Raw genomic sequence first — 21,574 nt, forward strand, 5'->3', positions numbered from 1 at the left:
TCACACAGATCTGGCATGCCACCTGGCAAACAGTCTTTGCAGAGAAGGCTCTTAATATCTGCCAACCATCACACTCCGTGCACACAAGTGTGAGCCCCACTTGGAGGCAGGGGTGCAGATGTCATTCATTAGGTCACCAGAAAAATCACCACTTAAAACATAGCATTACAAGGTTGGGGTGGGGCTGGAGAGGTGGCTCAGAGGTTAAGAGCATTGACTGCTCTTCCAGAGGTCCTGAGTTCAATTCCCAGCAACCACATGGTGACTGACAACCACCTGTAATGAGATCTGGTGCCCTCTTCTGGTCTGCAGGGATACAGGCAGGCAGAATACCGTACACATAATAAAGAAATCAATCTTAAATAAAGGCTAGGGATAAGAGTAAGGATGCTGTTTGTGGAAAGCCCAGGAGGATGTGGCTGTGAGGGAGAGATGGTCATGCCGAAAAAGAGCAGGCCCAAGTGCTTAGAAGCCATAGCTCTGACATTGTTACCCTGGCACCATCATTGCCCCAACACCATGGCATTTACTACAGATGGAGAGAGAAGCCTGTTACTTCTCCCTGGCAGCAGAACTTTTTCAGATGTGCAAAAAGCCCATCTTCAGGATTCCCAATTAGTAAACTCCAATCGGATCTGGTGTCTCCAACATGTTGAGGCCACCAACATTTTATTATGCAAAAAATGTGGCCCCACAGCCAATTAGTAGTTTTGTATGAATGAAACTGTTACATCCTAAATGTTGAGTGCTGACTTAACCACAGAGGATTTTTACTTCTAAAACAGATTTTCAACAGAACTAGTAAAAAACAAGTTGATTCTGTTAAATTCAGAAATTTAAGTTTACGACTTTCGTTATAAACAACGGAGCGTCATCGTTGCTTTGGTACCTAACTTCCACATGGAGAAAGCACTCGTCAGGTGCATGGTCTTTACTCAGCAGCTGGGGAGCAGCTGCTGCATCCACACTTCTTGTTTCCCTTGTCGGTGTTTCCTCAACTGACGGCAAGGGGCTGCAAGTCCCTGAGCTGTTTGATTAGTAGGATGGCACCATGGAACAGCCACTGCAGCTAAGGCTTTTGTTCATCTGACCTAGAAGATGGCACCTTCCTGCTCCACCCCTTCCCTGGCCTCCTCACTTCCTGTGTTTCACAGACGGACACCTCACCTGCTCCAGGAGCAAGCAGCCAGCTGTAGAGGTAGCCAGCGGCCAGGGAATAGTAGAGCACCAGGCCCCGTTGTGCGTTGACCATCTCTAGGATCTGATCGATGGTGATGGGCGAGTAGGGATCGGAGTCCTGTTGTCCCGTCTGTCTTTCTACCAGCAGGTCAGCAAATGCCCGTGTCCGACCTCTTTCCGCTACTGCCAGGGCTTCATCATGGTGGCCTAGGAGACAGAGGGACCGGTATGATCACTCGGGGTACAGCTGAGTGCCCATCTGAACTGGGAAAGGAAACTGGGTATGAGATTCTGGGGAAATGTCCCATGCCTTGCTGTCCCACTCTGTGTGCCTATCATCCCATGGGCAAAGAGCCGAAGCCTCTGAGACCTCTAGATTTAAGCCACTTCTTTCCCAAGCTTTCCTTCAGCCTTCAGTATACAGTCTAGCCCCGTCTCCTCTAAGACAGTGTACACACTTGTCACATCAGTGCAAAAGCATGGCAACGTGAAGCCACAGGCTCCCAGTGAGGGACACACTGCAGAGGATGGACTTCAGGATAACAGCACCATGGAATTGTTGCGGAGATAGACAGCTCAAGCCATGGCTGCAGTGGCTCTTCAAGGGGCTCCCCCTGCTGCCAGGCAGCCTGAGAAAGAGTGGTTTGCGTGAGTGTATGCAGAGACCCTCTTCCACTCTATTAACTTAGTAGCCGGAACAGCGGGACAATTTCTGTGCACACTGGAAAATTAGTCCCAAAGTCCTGGAAGATTTAACGCTGTGATCATAATGGGTGAAAACTTACAGTCCCAGGCAAGAGCGCATTCTATTTTTCAAGAGGAAACGCAAGCATTAGAAGTGTGGGAAGGACAGGTGGTAGAAAGGCTTCAAATGCCCAAAGCACTTTGCTAATTTTGATGAATACTATGATGTCTATTTTCACTGCCACCCTGACTGGTTTGGGGATCACCTAGGAGACACCCAGAGGTGTCTCTTGAAGGGTCCTTTAGCAAAAGGAGACCCACTCCTGAGCAGCAAAGCCCAGCTGGGGTCCCAGACGGAATACAAAGGCCACAGAGGGAGCGAGAGCCAGCTGAGCACTGGCACTTATGACTGTGATGACGGCAGCCTCTGACTCTGCAGACCATGCCTCCCCACCCCACGTTAGACCATGTCCCAGAGGCCTCCGACTCTCCAGGCCATCCTTCACCCCATGCTGGGCTGTATCCCAGACAAACTTTCTGCAATTTGCTCTGTCAGGTGTTTTGTTATAGTAAAAGTAACTCATAAAAATATCTTCTGGGAAGTGGCTGGCAGGTCATGGAAGAGGCAAGAAAGGGACACTGTGGCCACCAAAGCCCAGGGAAGGGTGGCCGTGGGCTGTCCTGGTACCCTGCAATACACAGGCTGGGAGTAAGGTGGGGAAGAACCCTGAGCAATACAGTTCAGGGCATAGGCAAGCCTATGAGTACAAGCAATAGGTAGAAAAATGCATGGCTGAGCAAACAGAAGAGGCTAGTGTCGCCTCAGCACATGACCAGAGGGGACTGACGCAAGTGTTGGTGGAAGGGACAACTGGGGCAGAAGTCTCTGTTCGAGGGACGCTTGTTCTGCTTTCTCACTATCTGAATTGCTCTCCTGTCATCAAGCCAGTTGTATCACACTGGGCTTATCAATCTATGTCCATGACAGCCCATGAGGCAAGCTAAGTGTGTGTTCACTGACGTCACCAGGAGTCACTGGCACTTGCATCCACTGCTTTGCCACACGCACACACATGCACACACGTGCACACACACACATGCACACGCGCACACACACAGAGGTTGCTCTCACCTAAGCTGACCAGCACCCGCTGCAAGGCCTGGTAGGATGACGTCTGCAGGTCGAAGAGGGAGAGCTTGTAGTCTGTGCTCAGCTGTGCCTCATGCCGGATCGTTTCAAACAAGGCTGATGCCCTGTAAAGCTGCAGGGATGGAGATTGTCACTCACTCTCCATAACTGACACCCAGCCAGTTATAGATGCAAGACGGCTGCTGCTCATACCTGAGGGCACAACCTAAAAACACCTTTTAAAGGTGTTGAAAGGACGACTGCCAGACTGGTCCTTGTGGATGTGAAGAACCTCCCTCACCCCAGCTGACTACAGTTTACATGACCAATCTTGGACATATGAGGGGATATGAAAGTAAGACTTGTATTCTGAAATTTTAAAAGTCAGTTATCAACACAAACAAGAGCTTGTTTTCATTAAAACAATGAAAAGCCTCTACTTCTGTCACCAGACAAGTATGATCCTTCCCCTCGGGCCTTGGGTACACTGGAGACAGACCAGACTGGGCAATGAGACTGTAGGTCTCACAGAGCCTAGATATGAGTCTCCAAGACCAGGCTTCGCTTGCCTCCATTGAGCCAGTCTCACTTACATGGGGGGGGGGGGGGGAGAGAGAGAGAGAGAGAGAGAGAGAGAGAGAGAGAGAGAGAGAGACAGACACATGCTCACAACCTTGCTACCCAACGGCTATCACTTGGGCCAGGAAGGACACAAAGCCTTATTTTCTTTTGTTGATAAAGCTGTCATCCACATTCCTAGAGGATTCTGAGGACTAAGTCAGAAAGTACAAGAAGCACTTTCAAAACTGGAAATTGCTGCATTAACAGAAACTTTTATTCTTATATGTAGAAAAATGACAGAATTAACCCTTTATATTGTCTTTAATCCTTTTTTAGAAAGTATTTTTAATTTTTGTTGGTGTGTGTGGGCACCCACTTGCACACATATCTGCAGGTGTTTGTGGAGGTCAGAAGAGGGTGTTGGGGTCCCTGGAGCTGGAGTCACAGGCAGTTCTGAGCTGCCTGATGTGGGTGTTGGGAACTGGATTCAAATCGTCTACAAGAGCAGTAAATGCTCTTACCTGCAGAGCCGTTTACCCAGCCCCAACCTCTCCCCCTTCTAAGCCCAGAGCTCAGTCAGCACCTAGCATTCCAGCACGTTCCAGCATGTTCCAGCACATGCCAGGCTGCATCTCTGGAGACAGCCTCACTCTGCTCACAGAGGGATCCCCTTTGCCTGGCACACGGCTCACAGTACCCACTCAGATGGCCAGCATGACAACAGAGTATCTGCAGTCACCTCCACACATGTGGCCACAGGGACTTACTACCCTCTGCCCTAACTGGAGACCTGCAAGGTCATTAAACCCAATAGCAATGTGTCCTGATCTTACCCCTCTGTGGAAGAATGCAGTTTTATATTAAACACTAACCACTAGCCAGTGCCCAACACAAGAATCCAAGAAACCATTTTAGTCTGCTCCATGGGTGGCTGGGGGTCTTGGCAGCTGCAAGGACTCAGCTCTCAGGCTGGGAATCTCCTACATCAGCAGAAGAGACCAGCACCTCTGAGAACACCATGGCCGCTAAGGCTGCAGAGTACTTGCTGAGGCAACCGTCATGGGTACTTTGGATCCTGGGCTGGAGCTCTGCTTACCTGGTGCTGAGCTTCCTCCAGGTTTCCACTTGCCCAAAGGGAGAGACCAAGACCATGACGAATTTTTGCCTCATCTTCTCTTCGGCCCAATTGTTCAGCTAACCTTAAACCTGAAAACAGACAAGGAAACATAAGAAGAGAGACTGCCTGGACGCTCTTCTGGAGCAGGTAATGTTAACAGAATGACTGTAGGAAATGCAGGACTAGGGCCAATCCAGCCCAGGGAGAGGACTCTCCCAATGTGACAGCAAGCGAGGGGGTGCCACAGCAGGGGCCCAGGTGATGGCTGTATGGCAGGTAGAGACAGGGAAACCAATGGGCCCTAACCCAGAGGCCCTCACAGATGCAAAATGCTGAGCTTTGCAAGGGAAAACTCCTGGTTGATAACATTTATGTCTCTGGATTCTTGCAGGCCTGGGAAAAGCTTCTGATGGGTACAGAGGCTAAGAACACACGGCTTCCTATCTCACTTGCAGCACCCAGCCAGCGTGGATGAAGAGACTCATGAGGGTCTCTTGAAAGTGGAGTGGTGTGCGCTGGACCCTGCTCCTGCTACTGAAGCTATTGACATGCTCTGCTTCCTGTCCATTCCTCCCTTAAGCCTGAGACTGTGGTGTGCCTCAGTGGGGTTGCAAAGCAAGCACCATTATGAGTCAGAAGGCTTAAATGACTGTCCTTGTGTTAATGGTCTTCACACAGGCACCCGAAGTGTGGGCCATTAATAGCAAGCTTGTGAATTTCAGAACACAACCACCTCCAGGGCTTTGTGGGGCAAAATCTGCCAGTAACTGTTTATTGCTTTGGTCACTAAGCCCTCTTAGTGTCACTTTGCCTGCATTCCAGTGATCTCTGCACAGAGCAGATCTCTGCAGAAAACACTGTACGGCTGCACAGCTCCACTGTCCACACAAGCCAGGGCTCCCCTCCCATCTCAGTCAGGGCAGGAAGCCAGTGCCGAGCACTCCGGGCCTGTGTGGTCCTGGTCAGCTGAGTGGCTGCCGTGAATAGTGACGCTCAGGTCAGCCTCCTAACCTATGGCATATTTCAAAACACGTGACTCAAAGGGCTCAGAAACAGCATTCTGAATTTAAATCATGTCAGTGGGCAACGGAAGAATTTGTAAATAATGCACACGAAACACAATGGTTCTTGGGAGAACCTTCAAAGGCGGGCCACACTGACCCTTCAGTGCAGATGTCTGGAAAGTCCTTGGGTCTGAGAAGTATGGTCCTTTTGGCAACTCCATTAGGAGACAAATTCTATGAGAGAGGGACTTTGCCAGGCTCCTGCTGTGTTCCCAGTATGGAGGGTGGCACTGGGAAGATGCCCTGGAGCTGCCTCCTGGGAGCCTGAGCACTCTACTCTTGAGGGCTAGCTCCTCTGCACTGTGACAAAGCCCCAGGCAGTCCCTGGATGGAACCTACTTCCCTTTCTAGTTTCCAGATGGAGAAAGAGCTGAACAAAAGTGGTGGTGTTAGCCAGTCTCAAGCCATACCAGCTGGGAACGTCTGGACTTAGACCCACACAGGATTCCATTGCACAAGCAGGCAGGGAATGCTGGCCCACAGCTCCACTCAAAGCTGGGGTGACTTCCAGCTGAACTGCCCTCTGGGGAAAGAGGCTGCGGTACCTCTTGCCCGGCACCTGAAGAGTACCTTAGGTGCCTGCACCCTGAGTCTGCTCAGAGCATGTTAGAGACACCTGGTCAGGACCACGTGGAACTCGCGGCTACAGGCCTTCTGCACCAAGCAAACACTGTGGGGAGTTGTTAGATCTGTAGAAGACTTATCACAAGTTACAACAGAAACGAACTGCAGCATTTTCCATAAACATGGGATTATGGGACAATGGCCCGGTCAAAGCAGCTGCTGCATGGAAGCAGTATTTCAGGAGGGAATAAACAGTGCTGGATTCTGGGTCTCACACATTCAACTGCAAACCACACCTCGGTGACTGGACTGTTACAGTACTAGAATCTAAGCAAAGCTAGGGGCTCATTTCTACACGCACAGAGCCCCACACAGACAGCAGGAGCCACACAGGGGTAGGACAGTGGTTCCAGCTTCAGGACTCCACTGCAGGTCTGCACAGATCCCAGTGGCAGCCTCTAGGCATTCTCCTCTCAGCCTGCTGCTTCCCACTTCAAGGACCCCCCCCCCCCCCCCAGGCTGGGAAACTACAGGATAAGCTTCCTGAACCCTGTAGTTTCTGTGAGGTCAGAAACAGCTCCAGACAGGGGTTGAGTCTGCTCTGCAATGAACCAATCAGGGTAAAATCACCAACTTCTCAGTGTGCAAAAATGGACATAAACAAATGATTCTTGGGCTGTGCATTACAGCTGATGGCAACAAATCTGCCTTGTATGCGAGCTGAGCTAACATGCGCTTGGTTCTCACCACTGTCAAGCAAAGATTTTTTTTAAAAGGATACATCTGAGAATTGCTCTGAGAACTAAAGTCTGGCCGAAGGGACTGCAGGCAGAAGTCCTTACAAAGATGTTTCTGCTTGAAACCTGGAGTCCTTCACTAGTGAGTGGCAACCTTCCCACACTCCCCCCCCCCCCCCCACCTCTGAGAGCTTCAAGAGTAGGGCTATCGCCGTATGGAGGAGAAAGGCAATGGCTTTGCTGTGAGACTTTGGTTCACGTAGGAAGGACATGGGTGAAGTCCCACTGATCTCGGGTAATTGACAGACTGTGGTTGCAGTGGAGGAGCGAGGTGCCCAATTTCCAGTTCTGCTCCTTGACCTCAGTCTGTGAACTGTCAGAGAAAACACTCAGACGAAGCCTGGCTGATCCCAAGCAGACATGCTGGGCTAGTAGCCACTGTACCTGAGCTAACTGTAAGCCATCATGCTCCTAGAAGGTCACCAGGGTTTGGGGCAGTTGGTCATGTTTCTAAAGTAGACCCTCATGATTTTATACCCTAGGTCTTAAGAGTCCAATTGACAAGGATGTGATGTGTGCTCTGACAAGCAAAGGGTACCAGCTGTTTGGGCAGTAGGCTAGGGGCAGTACCAGAAGAGAGGGAGGAGGGCAGCTGGAGTTGAGAGAGCTGGGGCAAGGCAAGGAAATACCTTAAAACTATTAAGGGGAATCTGGTGGGGATGACAGGGCCTGGAGGTGACTGAGTCTCCCCCATAGAGCCTTTTGCCTACCTTCCTGTAAGTACATGACTGCCTGGGAATAGTTCTGCAAGGCGTGGTGCGTCCTTCCCAGGCTGCTATAGGACACTGTCTTGGCCACCAGGTCGTTCATCTGTGCTGCAATGCTCAGGTGCTGCTCTTGATAGACCACGGCCCTCTCGAAGGTGCCCAGGGACTCATAGGTCAGACCCAGGTTCCCACAGGCTCGGCCCTGGCAGGTGGGGTTGTCGGTCTCCTCTGCGATTTGCAGATCGAGCTGGTGATACTGCAGGGCTGTGTCATACTCCCCCATCTGCTGGTAGACTCCCCCCAGTCCGCAGGCTGCGTCACTCTCCAAGGCTCGGTCCTTCATGTCCCTGGCAATGTTCAGCTGGCGTTCAAGGCAGGAAATGGCTTGTTCATAATTCCCTAACTGGCTGTGGAGACTTCCCAGCTCTCCATAGGCCTGAGCCTTATTGGAGGCCTCCCCGAGCTCATGGGCCACCACAAGCCTCTTTTCAAAGCACACAAGGGCCTGCTGCAAGCTCCCTGTAGCCCTGTGGGGATGCAGACAGAGAAGCAATGAGATCATTCCATGCAGGTGCAGACATGCTAAAGCCCTTGAGAAAATGAAAAGCATTCGTCACTGTCACTTACTATAGACACTCTTAACTCCTTCTCTAGCTAAAATCTATCATGTGCCCTTAGACTGAGATGCAGAGGAATTTCATAATCTGGAAAGCGATTCAAAAGTCATCCCTCAGTGACCTTCCCAAGAGCCTGCAGTTCAGCGGGAAACATAAAATATATTAATAGGCACAATGATAGCAAGGTCTGGGACTCGGGCCTCCCACACCTGCTGCTGCTTAGATGGGAGCTTTTGAAATCACTTTCCAGGAGCTGTAAATGGCCCAGCTTGACTTTCTGGGAGCAGTCTGTGGGGACGATTTAGTCTGACCTCTTCCTCCCCTCCAGGAGCCCTGATCCCCGCTCCCCAGGGAGGCCTTGACTATCCACATAGGCATCTTCTTGGGTTTCTCCCCTTGGAGGGGAGCATCCCTTGGTCAACAGAGCCTTTCTTTGTGCTGCTCAGAGAAAACATGATCATGAGCAGGAAGAGTATGGCTTTTGGTGGCAGATGGATTTCATCTGACTGAGCCTCAGTGTCCCCTGTTCCGCACCAGATGGATGTGTATTTAGTACAGCACTGGGATACTGTGAGGATAGCTATGCAAGTGCCCAGCATGGGTGAGGCTGGATGCACAGGACCATTTACCTGTCCCTCTGTTACCAGATGGGGTTGAGTCACTGGTGGCTATGGAATGCTGTGCTAATAAACACATTATAAAGTGTGGAGGCATTCAGAGGTCAGCTAAGCAGATCTGTCCATCTTCCTTCTATATGAACTCATGTATCATGATCACTGTGTACTGAATGTGAAGTCTGAGCCCTGGGTTTGACTCTCAGCAGTAGCTCAGTGAAATGCTGAAAAGTCAAATGAGAGGTGTGGGAACAAGCTGCGCTGTAGCTGGCAGCTGCCCTTCCTGCACAGCTCCTCTCCTTGCAATTGTGTTTGACCCCACTCCCTGTCCGTGTTACCTGTGCCCATTGCCTAGACCCCGGTAGGCCTTGGCTTGGTCTTGCATGCGGTTCAGACTCTGAGCGACAGACAGGTATTGCTCATAGTACTTGATGGCTTCCTCGTAGTCCCCCAGGGCCTCGTAGCAGTCCCCCAGGTTGCCGTAAGCCCGGCCCCTGTCCAGCACAGACTCATTGCCGCTGAGCTGCTGCAGCATGGCCAGCTGCTGCTCGAAGTAGCCGATGGCGTCCTCCATCACGTTCATATTCATCTTTGTGATGCCCATGTTGCCATACACCTGGGCTTCCAGACTAGGCTCTTTCAGCTTCCGCCCCAGCTCCAGTTGTTCCTGGTAACACTTGAATGCCATTGTATATTTTCCCAGGGCCATGTAGACAGCTGCCAGGTGCCCATGAGCTCGGCACTCCCCTGGCAAGTCGCTCAGTTCCTGATAGACCTCCAGCTCCTGTGTGTGATAACCCAGGGCCTTGTCGTACTTCTGGATCATTCGGTATGCGGTACCCAGGGCTGCATAGGCACTGGCCTCCAGCTTTCTGTCTTTCACATGGTGAGCTAAGCCCAACTGCTGCTCGTAGAACTTTATTGCACCGTTTACATCCTTTTTACAGACAAATATATCGCCCAGGTTTCCTAGGGCTCGAAACTTAGCCTGGGAATTATCCAGGGACTGAGCTAGGGACAGAAGGTATTTCTGACACTCCTCGGCTTTAGCAAAATTCAGCAGCGCCTTGAAGGCCAAGCCCAAGTTGCAATAGGCTTTTGCTTGGCTCAGTTTGTCATGAAGGTCTTTGGCCAGGGCCAGGTCCTGCTCGTAGTACTTTACAGCCTCCTGGTAGTTTCCAAGGCAGTAGTGGGCGTAGCCAAGGTTGTGGCAGACCTTTCCTTCTCCTTCCATGTCTTGGAGGTCAGGAGCGAGGCGGAGGTACTGCTCATAGTAGGGTGCAGCCTGGACATACTCTCCTCTTGAGCAATGGAAATTCCCCAGGTTGCTTAGTGCCCGGGCCTCACTCTGGACGTCTCGGAGCTCCCGGGCAATGTTCAAGTGGTTCTGGTAATGCTGCAGGGCCCGGTCATGGGCTCCCAGGGCCTGGTAGGCAACAGCCAGATTGCCATGAGTTGAAGCCTGAGAGGCACGGTCGTTCACCTCCATGGAGATCTGCAGCTCCTGACGGTGGTACTTGACAGCCTGGTCGTACATGCCCAGGGCATTGTAGGCATTGCCCATGTTCCCATAGGCGCGGCCCTGGGCTGCGTAGTCGCTCAGCTCTTGGGCAATGCACAGGTGGCTTTTGTGGAGCTTCAGGGCTGTGTCATAATCACCTTTCATCTGGTGGATGATCCCTGGAACACAGTTAGGCAAAGTGTTATTTACAGCTCAATCTAAGGCCAAAGGCTTTAGACGGATCGAAGGTGGGGCTAAACACTTGTCAATAATGCGGGGAGAGGGGGGTGGCTTCCCATGTTTCAAGCCACCAGGCGAACCCAACAGATTTGATGACAAAAAATGAGACTATTTTACAAATAAACACGCAAAATTAAAGGGCAAACACAACACGCTAGAGAATATGTGAGACATATATAAAAATTGTAACAGCTGCTGTGAAAAATTGTAAAATTCAGTTTAGCTGAAAAAGAAAAATCAAAATCTCAATTTATTAAAATAGGCAAAGAATGATAAATGTCAACAGACAAGCAAAGAAACAGAGAGAGGAATGGGGCACTAGTCTCCTTTAATAATCAAAGAAATGCAAGAATGAACCAATCCAGTAGAACCATTTACCTCCACTAAATTGGCAAATAAAAACTTTCAGCACCCATATTACAGGTGACGTTGCCCTGAAACTGGCAACCATACCAACTGCTGGGCATAAATGAGAGCACCGACTGTAAAAGCACGGAACACACAAGTGGGCAGGGTTCTGCTCTGCAGCCCTGTGCTGCACAGACCAAGGGGCTGTGTGTGCATCAGCGCTTCGATCCCACAAGACAGTGACACTTCTGTGGCCAGCTGTGGAGCTGAGATGTCACCAGCTTGCTCTCTGGAAGGGGCAAGCTCTCACACCCTGGCAAGGTCAGAGACCCCAAACTTCCCAGGAAGAAATGACCATTCAGTGTGTTAGCAGTGGGAACTTGGAGACCTTCTTTTAGCCTGCCCTCTTGAGCTTCCTTCAGGCTTCACGGTTTCAAGCATCCTGGGATAAAATGAATCATTCACTACCTTTCTTCTTTCTACAAACGATCTGCCCAGCCAAGAATCACTGTACTTGAGAGCAAGCCCTGCCTGCCCTGCTCTACCCCTTCTTCCCAGGCCCTGCCTGCCCTGCTCTACCCCTTCTTCCCAGGCCCTGCCTGCCCTGCTCTACCTTCTTCCCAGAGCTGCCCCTGTGCTCAGCAACCTGTGCATGGCATTTGGATTCTCCTGCAGCGGTTGTCTTTATGATCGCTTGCTGGTGGGAAACAAGAGGAAGAAGAAAGAGAGAAAGGCCTGCAGAGAAGGCTGCCTAGGGCGGCGTGCCTTCATGTGCCTTTTGCCATCCACCAACATCAAGGCCTTACTGTGACTTCTGCCCTCTTACACAGCCAGCTGCACCGTTCCCCAGGAACCTGGCCAAGATCAGGAAAACATCCTATTATAGAAAATGCACGCAGCTTTAGACAAAACCAAAAGTCCTGTTTAAGAGCACACCTCTACCCAATTCCATCGATGGACTTGGAGACAGACAATATAATGTATCTGAGCCTTCACCTGTTTTTGTTTTAAAGTCCAAAGTCTCCCCCCACTTCTAAAATCAATAAAGTCAGATTATAATCATTTTAGAGATGTGGAATGAGAGCTTGCCATAGTGGCACATGCTTGTAATCCCAGCACCCAAGAGGCATAGTTATGGGTTGTGAGTTCATGGTCAGCCTGGACGACATACTGTCTCAAAAACATACAAAGAAATAAGCAGCAGAAACGTATCATGCCTCGTGAATGACACCTAAGGTAGTTTGGCCAGTGAACAAAGCCACAGAAGGGGAGTCTGTTTCTCTTACTCTGGCCCAAAGGTCTGGGTAGTGAGCAGGGAACAGTCACGATGATAATGGCTGCCCAGGGTTGCAACGTTTTCTCAAGGAAGTTGCCTGCTGGTCATGGCAAACCAATCTGGTCTCCAGCCAGCTGCTGCTGCTTCCTTATCTTCCACAAGTCCACAAGAAACCAGAGGAGGGCTTCCAAAATTATAGCTCCCACACACACACAAGGGCAGAGAGGCTGGCCAAGCTGAGCCGGCCTCTCCCTCTGCTGTGTCCCCCATGGCGGGTTCCGGCTGCTGCCAGCCTGGGGCATTCTGTAGGGACAGCGTGCTCTCTTGGCAACTGTTCTCTTTGTTGAAGCAACATAAGGGCAGCCAACAGCTGTCAGCGAATGACTGTACATGCCGAGGGTGATCTGCGGCACTCCTGCCCTTCCCCTTCCAGACTTCACTGGGATGAAGATGTACAGAGGCCCTGTCAGCAGGGTGCTCTAGGTGACAATGGGCCGCAGGGAGGGAATTAAACAAGATAGTGGGGCAGAAGAGCCAGCCCCACAAAGCTGAGCCCTCACCAGGTACGTGGTGAGAAGCCACGTGGCCACGCTGGGTCGCCACAGGTGGGTTACCTGTAGAATAATAATGTCTACCTCAAAGGTTGTGGTAAGGACCATGGTGGCATGTTCAGCGCACTCTGTGGAGGCCTAGGTGGGCAAGTAGGGCAGACCAGACCAGACAGATAATATTTCCACTAAAATGATACCGATTACAGCTGAGCAATTCTGGCAGGTTCTCGTCTGAGCTTCTGGAAGCAGAGCCTGGTTTCTTACACACAGTGGGCCCTACTTCGTATTGATTGCCTAGCCCAAGTTGGGCTGTTGGAGACTTGGCTCTTTCCTCTGCTTTTAAGCCAAGAATCCAGCTGTCCTCATAGGAAACACAGGGTCTGGGAAACCGGAAAGACACCTCCCCAGTCCAGGCTTACTTTGTGAAGGTTGTGAGGAAGTCTCAGGGAGAAGAGGGGAGTTACCAGCAGAATGCATTCCCTGTCCCCTTAGCTGTACCAGGCAGCGTGGTATAGCAGACAGGCTGGGTAAGGGTCTCAGGGGGGTGCATGTGGAACTATTGACAGTTGAAGCAGCTCAGTGTCCCAACTGTCCTTCACTTATCCTAGGTGTGTGGGGACATGGGGTCTTTATGCAAGTAGAGGAGACAAGATGAGGAAAACCAGGCCACCAGCATGCAGGGTCATTACACTGTTTCCCTAATAGCTACATAATAAAGCTAGGCAGACAAGTTGGCACTGTGTGTTCTGTGGAGCCCCACTGGGTGCTCTGTGGAGCCCCCTTTGCATTATGAGACTCTTCCGTGCAACTAAGGCCTGATACAGGTCTAAGCACATTTTTCCATCTTGGGGACCTCAGTAAAGGAAGTGATCAACTGGTCACTGGACTCTCTAGCTCCCAGGTCTCATCCCTACTGGAGGTGCAAGGACATTGTGTGCAGACTGGGATAACAGTACTGTGTCCTGTGTTAATTCATGTTTATGACCTTTATACTTGATCAGTCTAGGCTGGGAGGGGACATGGAGTGTTACACTTGCTCTTTCTGACCCTTCCATGTACCAGCTGTGGCCCAGAAACCCTTTCCTATCAGCTTGAGATTCCTGGATCTTCCTTCCAAGTTTTCACTTATATTTGTTCTCCGTGGTTTTGAAAATATCTCAAAGTTTGGGGTGGGAAGGTAGAGACAGGCCTAGTAAACAGAGGCATGAGAACAGTGTAGATAAGTCTCCATTATTTTCACCAAAGTTGAACAGTAAAATATATTTTCAAATGGGGGAATAACACCAGAAATCACCCACCAGACGGCTTTATCAGTTGCAAGTGTCTTACAAAGAGACAGGCTTTTCCAGGGGCTGCCTCTGCTTGATTCAGAAATGCCTCAAAACAACCTGAAGCCAGTGTGTGGAGGGCTTGGGTCCCAGCTGGTGGTGCTGTTGAGCGAGGTTGAATCTAGTGTGTTACTCTCATCAGTGGTTAATTCACCACCAAGTTCATACCTGAAGGGAAACACTGGGGACAGGCCTGTGAAGCAGATACCTTGTCCTGGATCCTTCCTGTCTGTGCTAGGAGGCCACCAAGAGGTGAGCAGACGTGTCCCGGCATGCACTCCTGCTGCTGTGGCATTCTGTCCCTCCCACAAGCCCCCAGTGGACTGTCAGTGGTCAGGTGAGGGAAACCTTGCACAGCCCCACTGACTTACCACAAGCACACTCTGTTGGAAGCACATGTCTTTTGACATAAGCTTAAGAAAATAGATCACATGCTCTGTGGTCCCCTCCTGACACTGTCCCTAAGTCAAGAGCCGTGTAAACAGTGACAAGAAGCCACCCTAAAGCCCATATATATTCCATGGGCTTTGTACACAGTCCCACTTCCTACTTCCCTTTGGGTAATCAGAGACACAAGCTGCAGGTGAATTGCTCAAAAATCCCCTGGGCCTCTGTGGTTGTAAATCTCAGCCCAAGGGAAAGATTAATTGTATTATGAAGTAGGAGACATAGTAATTAAACCTATGACAAGAGGGTGGCTGGGAAGGGATGCTCCACAATGATGATGAGGTGGGAGGAGTCAGGCGCTGTCATCCCTAACAGTCTGGGCTGGACCGACGCTGTGAGAGCATCTGATGGGAACAAGGCCCACTGTTAGTCACTGCTGGAGAAATCACACAGGGAGTCGGTCTCCAGGCTCAGGGTGGAACTACTGTGACACTGGGATACCTGTTCTGTCGCCCTGGGCTGAGCCTCAGTGGCTGAACCAGTCCCACCTCTCTGCGCTCTTTTAGACTTGCAAAGAATGAGCCACTTAAAGTGACTTTTACCACCTCCAGGCCAGATGTCCCTGCTGGTGCTCCAGGACTGTGCCAGCCTGCAGGTAGCCTCGCATGCCCTTCCAATCTGTCCTGTTCATCTTTTCTGCATTGATAAGACAATCTACAATCAGGCAAGGGAACCCACTGCATGTCTGTCAGGCTCAGCCTACCCTTGACCTATCAATTCCACACACCACATCCTACTACTGGAATAAGGCAAGAGGCCAGTTATGAAGGAGCGGCAGCGTTCTGAAGGAAGTCGTGGGTCCTGGCACTGCAGGATCCCTTCTATCGCTCCGCTGCTCCATTGCACATGTACTTGGGCCAGCTACTCCCCTCCTGGCCTCAGGTCTCCCCATCTCAAAGACTGTCACAATGAAATTAAATTGAAAACACCAGCATGGTGCGCCACCTTCTAGGAAGGGCTGTTATTTCAGACATTGTCAACCATCAGTCCTCAAAGATCTGCCTCCTTCTGGGATCATTGATAAAACGTAATTCAGTATCACTCTTAGACGTAACCATGTTTCCACCAATGGAACTTGACATCACCATACATAAGGACACAAAGGTTGTCTCCGAGAGCACCTCAGCCTAACTGTGTGTGATGTGAGAACAGGTTGTTTCCTAATGAACAGTGTGTGCAGTGGATGGAGAAGAAAGAGATCTCCTGCCGGGTGTTTTGGTAGTGAGAACAGTGGCAGGTTGTGGGACCAGTGCTTCTAACCAGCCACTGCTACAGCTTGGGTATGATTCGAAGGTCCCTAAAGTTGTCAGTGCTGATATCTGAGTGTTACTGTGTGAAGTCTGAAGCTGATGAGAACAAGCAAGGCATCAGAGTGCCCCCATGATTGAATTCTAATCACTGCCAAAGGGAAGAAACACTAGCCAGAAACACAGCTATGCTCCCACAGCTTTGCCTACAAAAGCCTCATTGTGCACTGGGGACTTTTCCTCTTGCCATGCAGCCTGTCTGTGCTAGTGTGCTATAGGCTGAAGAAAATGGAACTAACCTGCACAGTGACGGAGCTGCGTAGCCAGGGCGCTGCTGCTCTGGGGTGCTCCCTCTGGAAGCTGTAATGAACAGTCTGAAAAACACCTCTAGAGATGCTGTTGCTGCCCAGTCACTACAGCTGGTTAACTGGAAGCCTCTGGGCTGCCATCTGGTAATTAGAGCAAAGTCTAAGAAACCAGAAACCTTCCTTTTCAACCCTGGCTTTGTCAGTGACCATCCCCACTGTGAGATGCAATTCCTCATGAAGATAAATTAAGGACTGGGATGTGACTTAGTGACAGAGCACTCACCTAGATTCCACCTCCAGTACTCCCCCAACAGAGAAAAGATATGAACCTATGGCCTGTCTTTCAGTTTCATTATTAATAATAAAATAAAAACACTTTTAAAAATATGTAAAATAATATTGTATTTATTTACTGTGCATGTGCTGCAGCACACTTACAGAGGTCAGGGGATAACTCAGAGGAGTCCTGGGCTCAAGCTCAAGTCACCAGGCTTTGCTAGCATCTGGACTGCCCAGGCTCATGCTAACTTAGAAACAATGGTGGGGGCAGTAACACAGCAATAGAAGCATTCCTCTTTCATGATCTCAGTGATGCCAGGACACCAGGACCAGTGGCTGTGAATCTCACATACACAGTTTCACTTCGAATTGCTCTTCTCAGCATTAGGCCCCAAACTCTGCATAAGGCATCTTCCCAGATACACTTCCAAACCTCTGCAACCCAGCTTCTACAAACCCTGTAGACTTCAGTTGCCTACAGGCTTCAGAGTATTCTCTATTTTCAAAGTTCTTGGCCCCCAACATCTTATTTCATTGTAGGGTAAAGGGAGTATGGCTGGCCTAGCACTCAGACCACTCACAGAAGCGACAATTATTAAATGATAGATGTGAGGCTTGAACCACTGCCCCACACTGCGCCCTGGGCCACTCTGCCCTCTCAGAGTCTAAGGCAGCACCAGCTGCAGAATCCAGTCATGCTATCTGGGTGAGCAGCAATGTTGCTCCTTTAGCAGAGACCAGATGAGGATGGCAGGGCCTTCCCAGACCAGAGAAATAGACAGGAAGGAGGAGGAATGGCAGGACAGGCTAAGAGATGCTACATCAAAATGACTTCACTTTGTAAATTCAGTTTCCAAGATGAATGAGTTTCCTAGCAAGGTTGAGAGCAGATCATGGGACCCGCTGCTTTGGAGCCGCGGATCTGGAAAGCTTCATTTTAAAATTCCAATTGTATTGAGAGTTCAAACTCTGAGTGGGTGAAGTCCTAGCCAGTCTGGTGTAATGTCATCAAGACAGGAGACTCCTGCATTCTGCTCATTTGCTCTATTTGTATGCAGGCTTCTCCTCGGGGCAACATCAAAAACGTGAAAAGGACTAAAGGGGACTGAACTGTCAGTTTCCTCTTTGTTGTTTGATTGAGAGGGGTTTACTGGGGACTGGGAGGCCCCTAGATGGGATCTTTCGTGCCCTTTGCAAAGGTGCTGGTTTCCTCAAAAACTCACGTTTGGGTTGAAAACTCAGAGCGCATGCTGACGCAGGACTGTTCCAAACTGAATCTCAACATGTCACAACCTAGAATATTGGTAGAGGATGGATTCCTCTGTCTGTTAGTCTGTCCTGCCAGGTCTGGAGATCTACAGTCTGCATCCAGAAACCAGTTTTTCCATAAACCTGGAAGTCAAGGTGCTATCCAACCCTGTCTGACTGAGATGGCAATGATGGAGAACATGGAGACCATTCTACTCAATACCCCTCTGCAGCTGAGGCTTTCTTTCACTCTAAATCATATTTATTGAGACAGTATAGTAGACCCAAAGATGAATGCATATTTACAATTACAAAAGTATTACTTCTGGTAAGAAGCAAAGGCTCTTAGTCAATATTCATTTTCTTCATCATCATCACCACCATCACCACCATCATCATCTTCATCCCTATCATCACCACCATCATCATCCCCATCCCCATCAACATCCCAATAACCATATCATTTCATCATCACCAGCATCCCCACCTTCATCACTATCACCATCATCACCACCATCAGCAGCAGCAGCAGCAGCAGCAGCAGCAGCAGCACCAAACACAAGGCCTCATTCACGCTAGACCTTTGAGGCCTATCCCAAGCCTCTAACACTCAGATTTTATTTCTTCCCTCTCCCTATCTGCCTTTGCTAGTTCTGATAAAAAGCTAAGCATTCATTTCCCAGCCTCCCTTGTAGCCAAGGCTTGTTAAACGGCACTACTGTCACCAGGGAAGCAAAAGCAGAAGTCTTTGGGCTCTAAAAGGCTTTGACTTCTGCCATAACGCAACAGAAACAGTTTCCTTCCACCAATATGGATGATACAGTATGTGCAGCATTACAGCCACCCTTGAGTGTATGGTCAAGATGACTAGAATGGGGAAAAAAGGAAGCACATCTTTACTTAATCTGTTGTACACAAGGACTAGATGTATGACTATAAACCCAGTGCTTGGGAGGCAGAGGCAGGTGAATCAGGAATTCAAGTCAGTCAGTCTGTCATCATCTACCTATCTATCCACCCACCACCCACCCACCCACCCACCCATCCATCTGAAAGAGAGGCTACATATGTGTGTGGTATATGTTTGTGTGTGTGGCAGAAAGGACAAGTGTGCACACATGTGCATGGAGGTCAGAGGTGCAAGGAGTTACAGGACCCTCCTGTCTGACCATCCCAGACACATGCCACCACACCTGATTTTTACATGGGTGATGGGATCCAAATGCCGTCCTCATGCTTTCACAGCAGGCACTTAAATGACGGAGCCATCTCCCTAGATCTGATACAGTCCATATTGGAGATTGAGATAATCATTGTTGGCATTTCGTGTAGTTTCTGATAGCCCAGGACTGTTTGGCTTTTTGTTGTTGTTGTTTGTTTTACTTTGATGTGGACTATTTTATTTGGGGTTTAAAATCATATTCTATGTATTGAATTAAAAATGAGGCCAGGTTCTTTGAGGATCACAAAGGCAATCTGATGATATCTCTCTGTGCCTTGTGAGGCCAAGGCTCACAAGGTATGGGTATGGGTGTAAGAAATGCGAAAATTGTTCTTTGTGTTTCTGAGTGATCAAAGTGGTAGCAAACAGAGCTGTGTGTGGCTCTGGATTTTGGAATAAAAATTATTTTAGCTCAGTAGTTCTGCTAGTATTTCATCTTTCACTACATAACTATAACTGAGCCATTCCCAGAGGGGCTGGGATGGAACCACATGCAGGACAGAGGGTCCACTTGAAATGGGTGAAGGGTGAGGATGGACAGCCACCTTGTTTCAGGGCAGGTGACGCAGGACCAAACTTCCTGTGGTGGCACAAGTCGACCACACACAGCAGCCCCAGCACGAGGGCATGTTGAGAGAAGAGAAGGATGAGCACCAGCCAGCGGTGCTCATCCTTTCCTGTCCTTTGTCTGCATCCCTCAGCCCCTGCAGCATCTCTGTCCATTCTGCCTTCCCTGTAGCCTTTGCTCTTCGGTGTGTCTCCCCATTCTCTCTGTTACCCTTCCTAGACACCCAACCCTTCCCACACAAAATTTCCCTTTTCCTTATAAAATGTCCACCTCAAGCAAGCCAGTAAGCAGCGCCCTCCACGGCCTCTGCTTCAATTCTTGTTTCTAGGTTCTGGCCCTGCTTGAGTTCCTGCCAGCTTCCCTCTGTGATGGACTGTGACCTGGAAGTATAAGACGAAATGAACACTTTCTCCCCTCCACTCAAAAGTTCCACCTTTAGTCCATGTCTTTGAGATTATAATATAATGATATAATTTCCGCCTTCCCTTTCTTCCTTACAAGTCCTCCCAAATATGCCCCTTTCCCTCCTCCAAATTCATGGCCTCTTTTTTCATTGATTGTTATCACTTGCATATATGTATGTGAATACATACACATTCTTATATATCAGCCACTCAGTCTGTATGTTACTTTTAAGTATGTTTTCAGGAATGATCACTTGGTATTGGATAACAAATTGGTGTACTCTTCCCTGGGGAAGACTAAGTCTCTCTCTCTCTCTCTCTCTCTCTCTCTCTCTCTCTCTCTCTCCCTTAGTTGACTACAGTTCTTTGTGTAGTGTTGCAGCCTCATGGTCTTTCCCCCTTCAACTTTGAGATGGTTTAGCTCATGTTTGGGCAGCCCTGTTGGTGAGGCTTTATGAGTGTAACTTCTGATGTTACTGATCCTCTGGCTCCTACAGTTTTCTCAGGCCCTCTTCCTCCGTGCTCCCTGAGCCTTCAGTGCAGGAGCTGTTTTGCAGCATTCACTGGGACTGGGCTCCATTGAGCTGCATTTTGATTGATTGAGGTTTTCTGTAATGGTATCCTTCTATTGCAAAGAAAAGTTTCCTTGATAAGGAGTGAGAACCACCCTTATCTGTGGGTATAAGGACAAATATTTAGAATGTGGTTAAGAATGATGTTGGGTTAGTAGAGCATCAGAATCTTCTCCGAGATCTGTGACATCACCAGCCTGGACAGTTGGCTTGCTTCCCAGTGCCATCTACTTTATATCCTTTTTAAACTTTAAATGTTTAACTATGATAAACATTTTAGTACTTACAATAAATGATTTCAAGGGTCCACTGACCTGAGAATCTATTGCATATTCCTTATTATATAGCAATTTTTGACTTATTTTTGTTTTTCCCCATTTGATCTTCAATGAAATGGAGTTGTACCTGGACCTAGCAGCTCCCCGTAAACACAGGGCACTGCTTGTGGGCCCAGTAGGGTTTTGCCTGATTCTCCAGGTGCTCAGGCAAGAGCCACATCCCTGTCTCACAGCTCTGGCTCACGTGACAGAGTAAAGCAGCCATAGCTCAGGCCCCAGGGTGTGGTGACATCCATTTGAATAGCTCCAAGGACTGAGGCTGTACTCTGTGCCAGGACCTAGTTACAGAAAGGTCAGAGCCATCCCTGTGGCGTTCTCCCAGTCAGGCTTCAGGTGCTAAACTTAGTCACTCTGCCCTTCGGGCAGGAATAAATGAGACAGACAGGCAACTCTTGGGGGAAAGCCCCGAAGTTCTCCATACTGACAGAATGAATTATAAACTGGCTCGCCCCACCCACCAAACCTCTCCAAGAGAGCCCCCAACATTATCAGCTGTCCTCTGCAGCACCAGGGAAGGAGCCACCCTGGAGGAAGTGCAGTGGCAGTTATGGTGATATGCTGTTACCCAGATCTTTCCTCCAAGGACCCCACCAGTCTCAGACCTCACTTTCTTTATCTCTACATCACCAGTTGCAGGGACATATAGTCATTAACCATTCATCTT

The 21,574-nt window shown here is 49.4% G+C and overlaps 1 protein-coding gene across 1 annotated transcript in view; it reads right to left on the reverse strand.

Moving 5' to 3' along the window:
• Positions 1-21,574, reverse strand: part of Ttc28 (tetratricopeptide repeat domain 28) — a 354,826-nt gene that overhangs the window by 63,130 nt on the left and 270,122 nt on the right. The window contains exons 6-10 of the mRNA XM_041648394.1: positions 9,372-10,713; positions 7,806-8,329; positions 4,650-4,759; positions 2,996-3,125; positions 1,168-1,386 (exon numbers count right to left, since the gene is read on the reverse strand). Of these exons, the coding sequence (XP_041504328.1) occupies positions 1,168-1,386; positions 2,996-3,125; positions 4,650-4,759; positions 7,806-8,329; positions 9,372-10,713 (2,325 nt within the window). The remainder of the gene's footprint in view (positions 1-1,167; positions 1,387-2,995; positions 3,126-4,649; positions 4,760-7,805; positions 8,330-9,371; positions 10,714-21,574) is intronic.

Source organism: Microtus oregoni, unplaced genomic scaffold (assembly GCF_018167655.1).
Source record: "Microtus oregoni isolate MIOR12 unplaced genomic scaffold, Mior012 000003F_ref0000135, whole genome shotgun sequence".
Classification (NCBI taxonomy): domain Eukaryota; kingdom Metazoa; phylum Chordata; class Mammalia; order Rodentia; family Cricetidae; genus Microtus; species Microtus oregoni.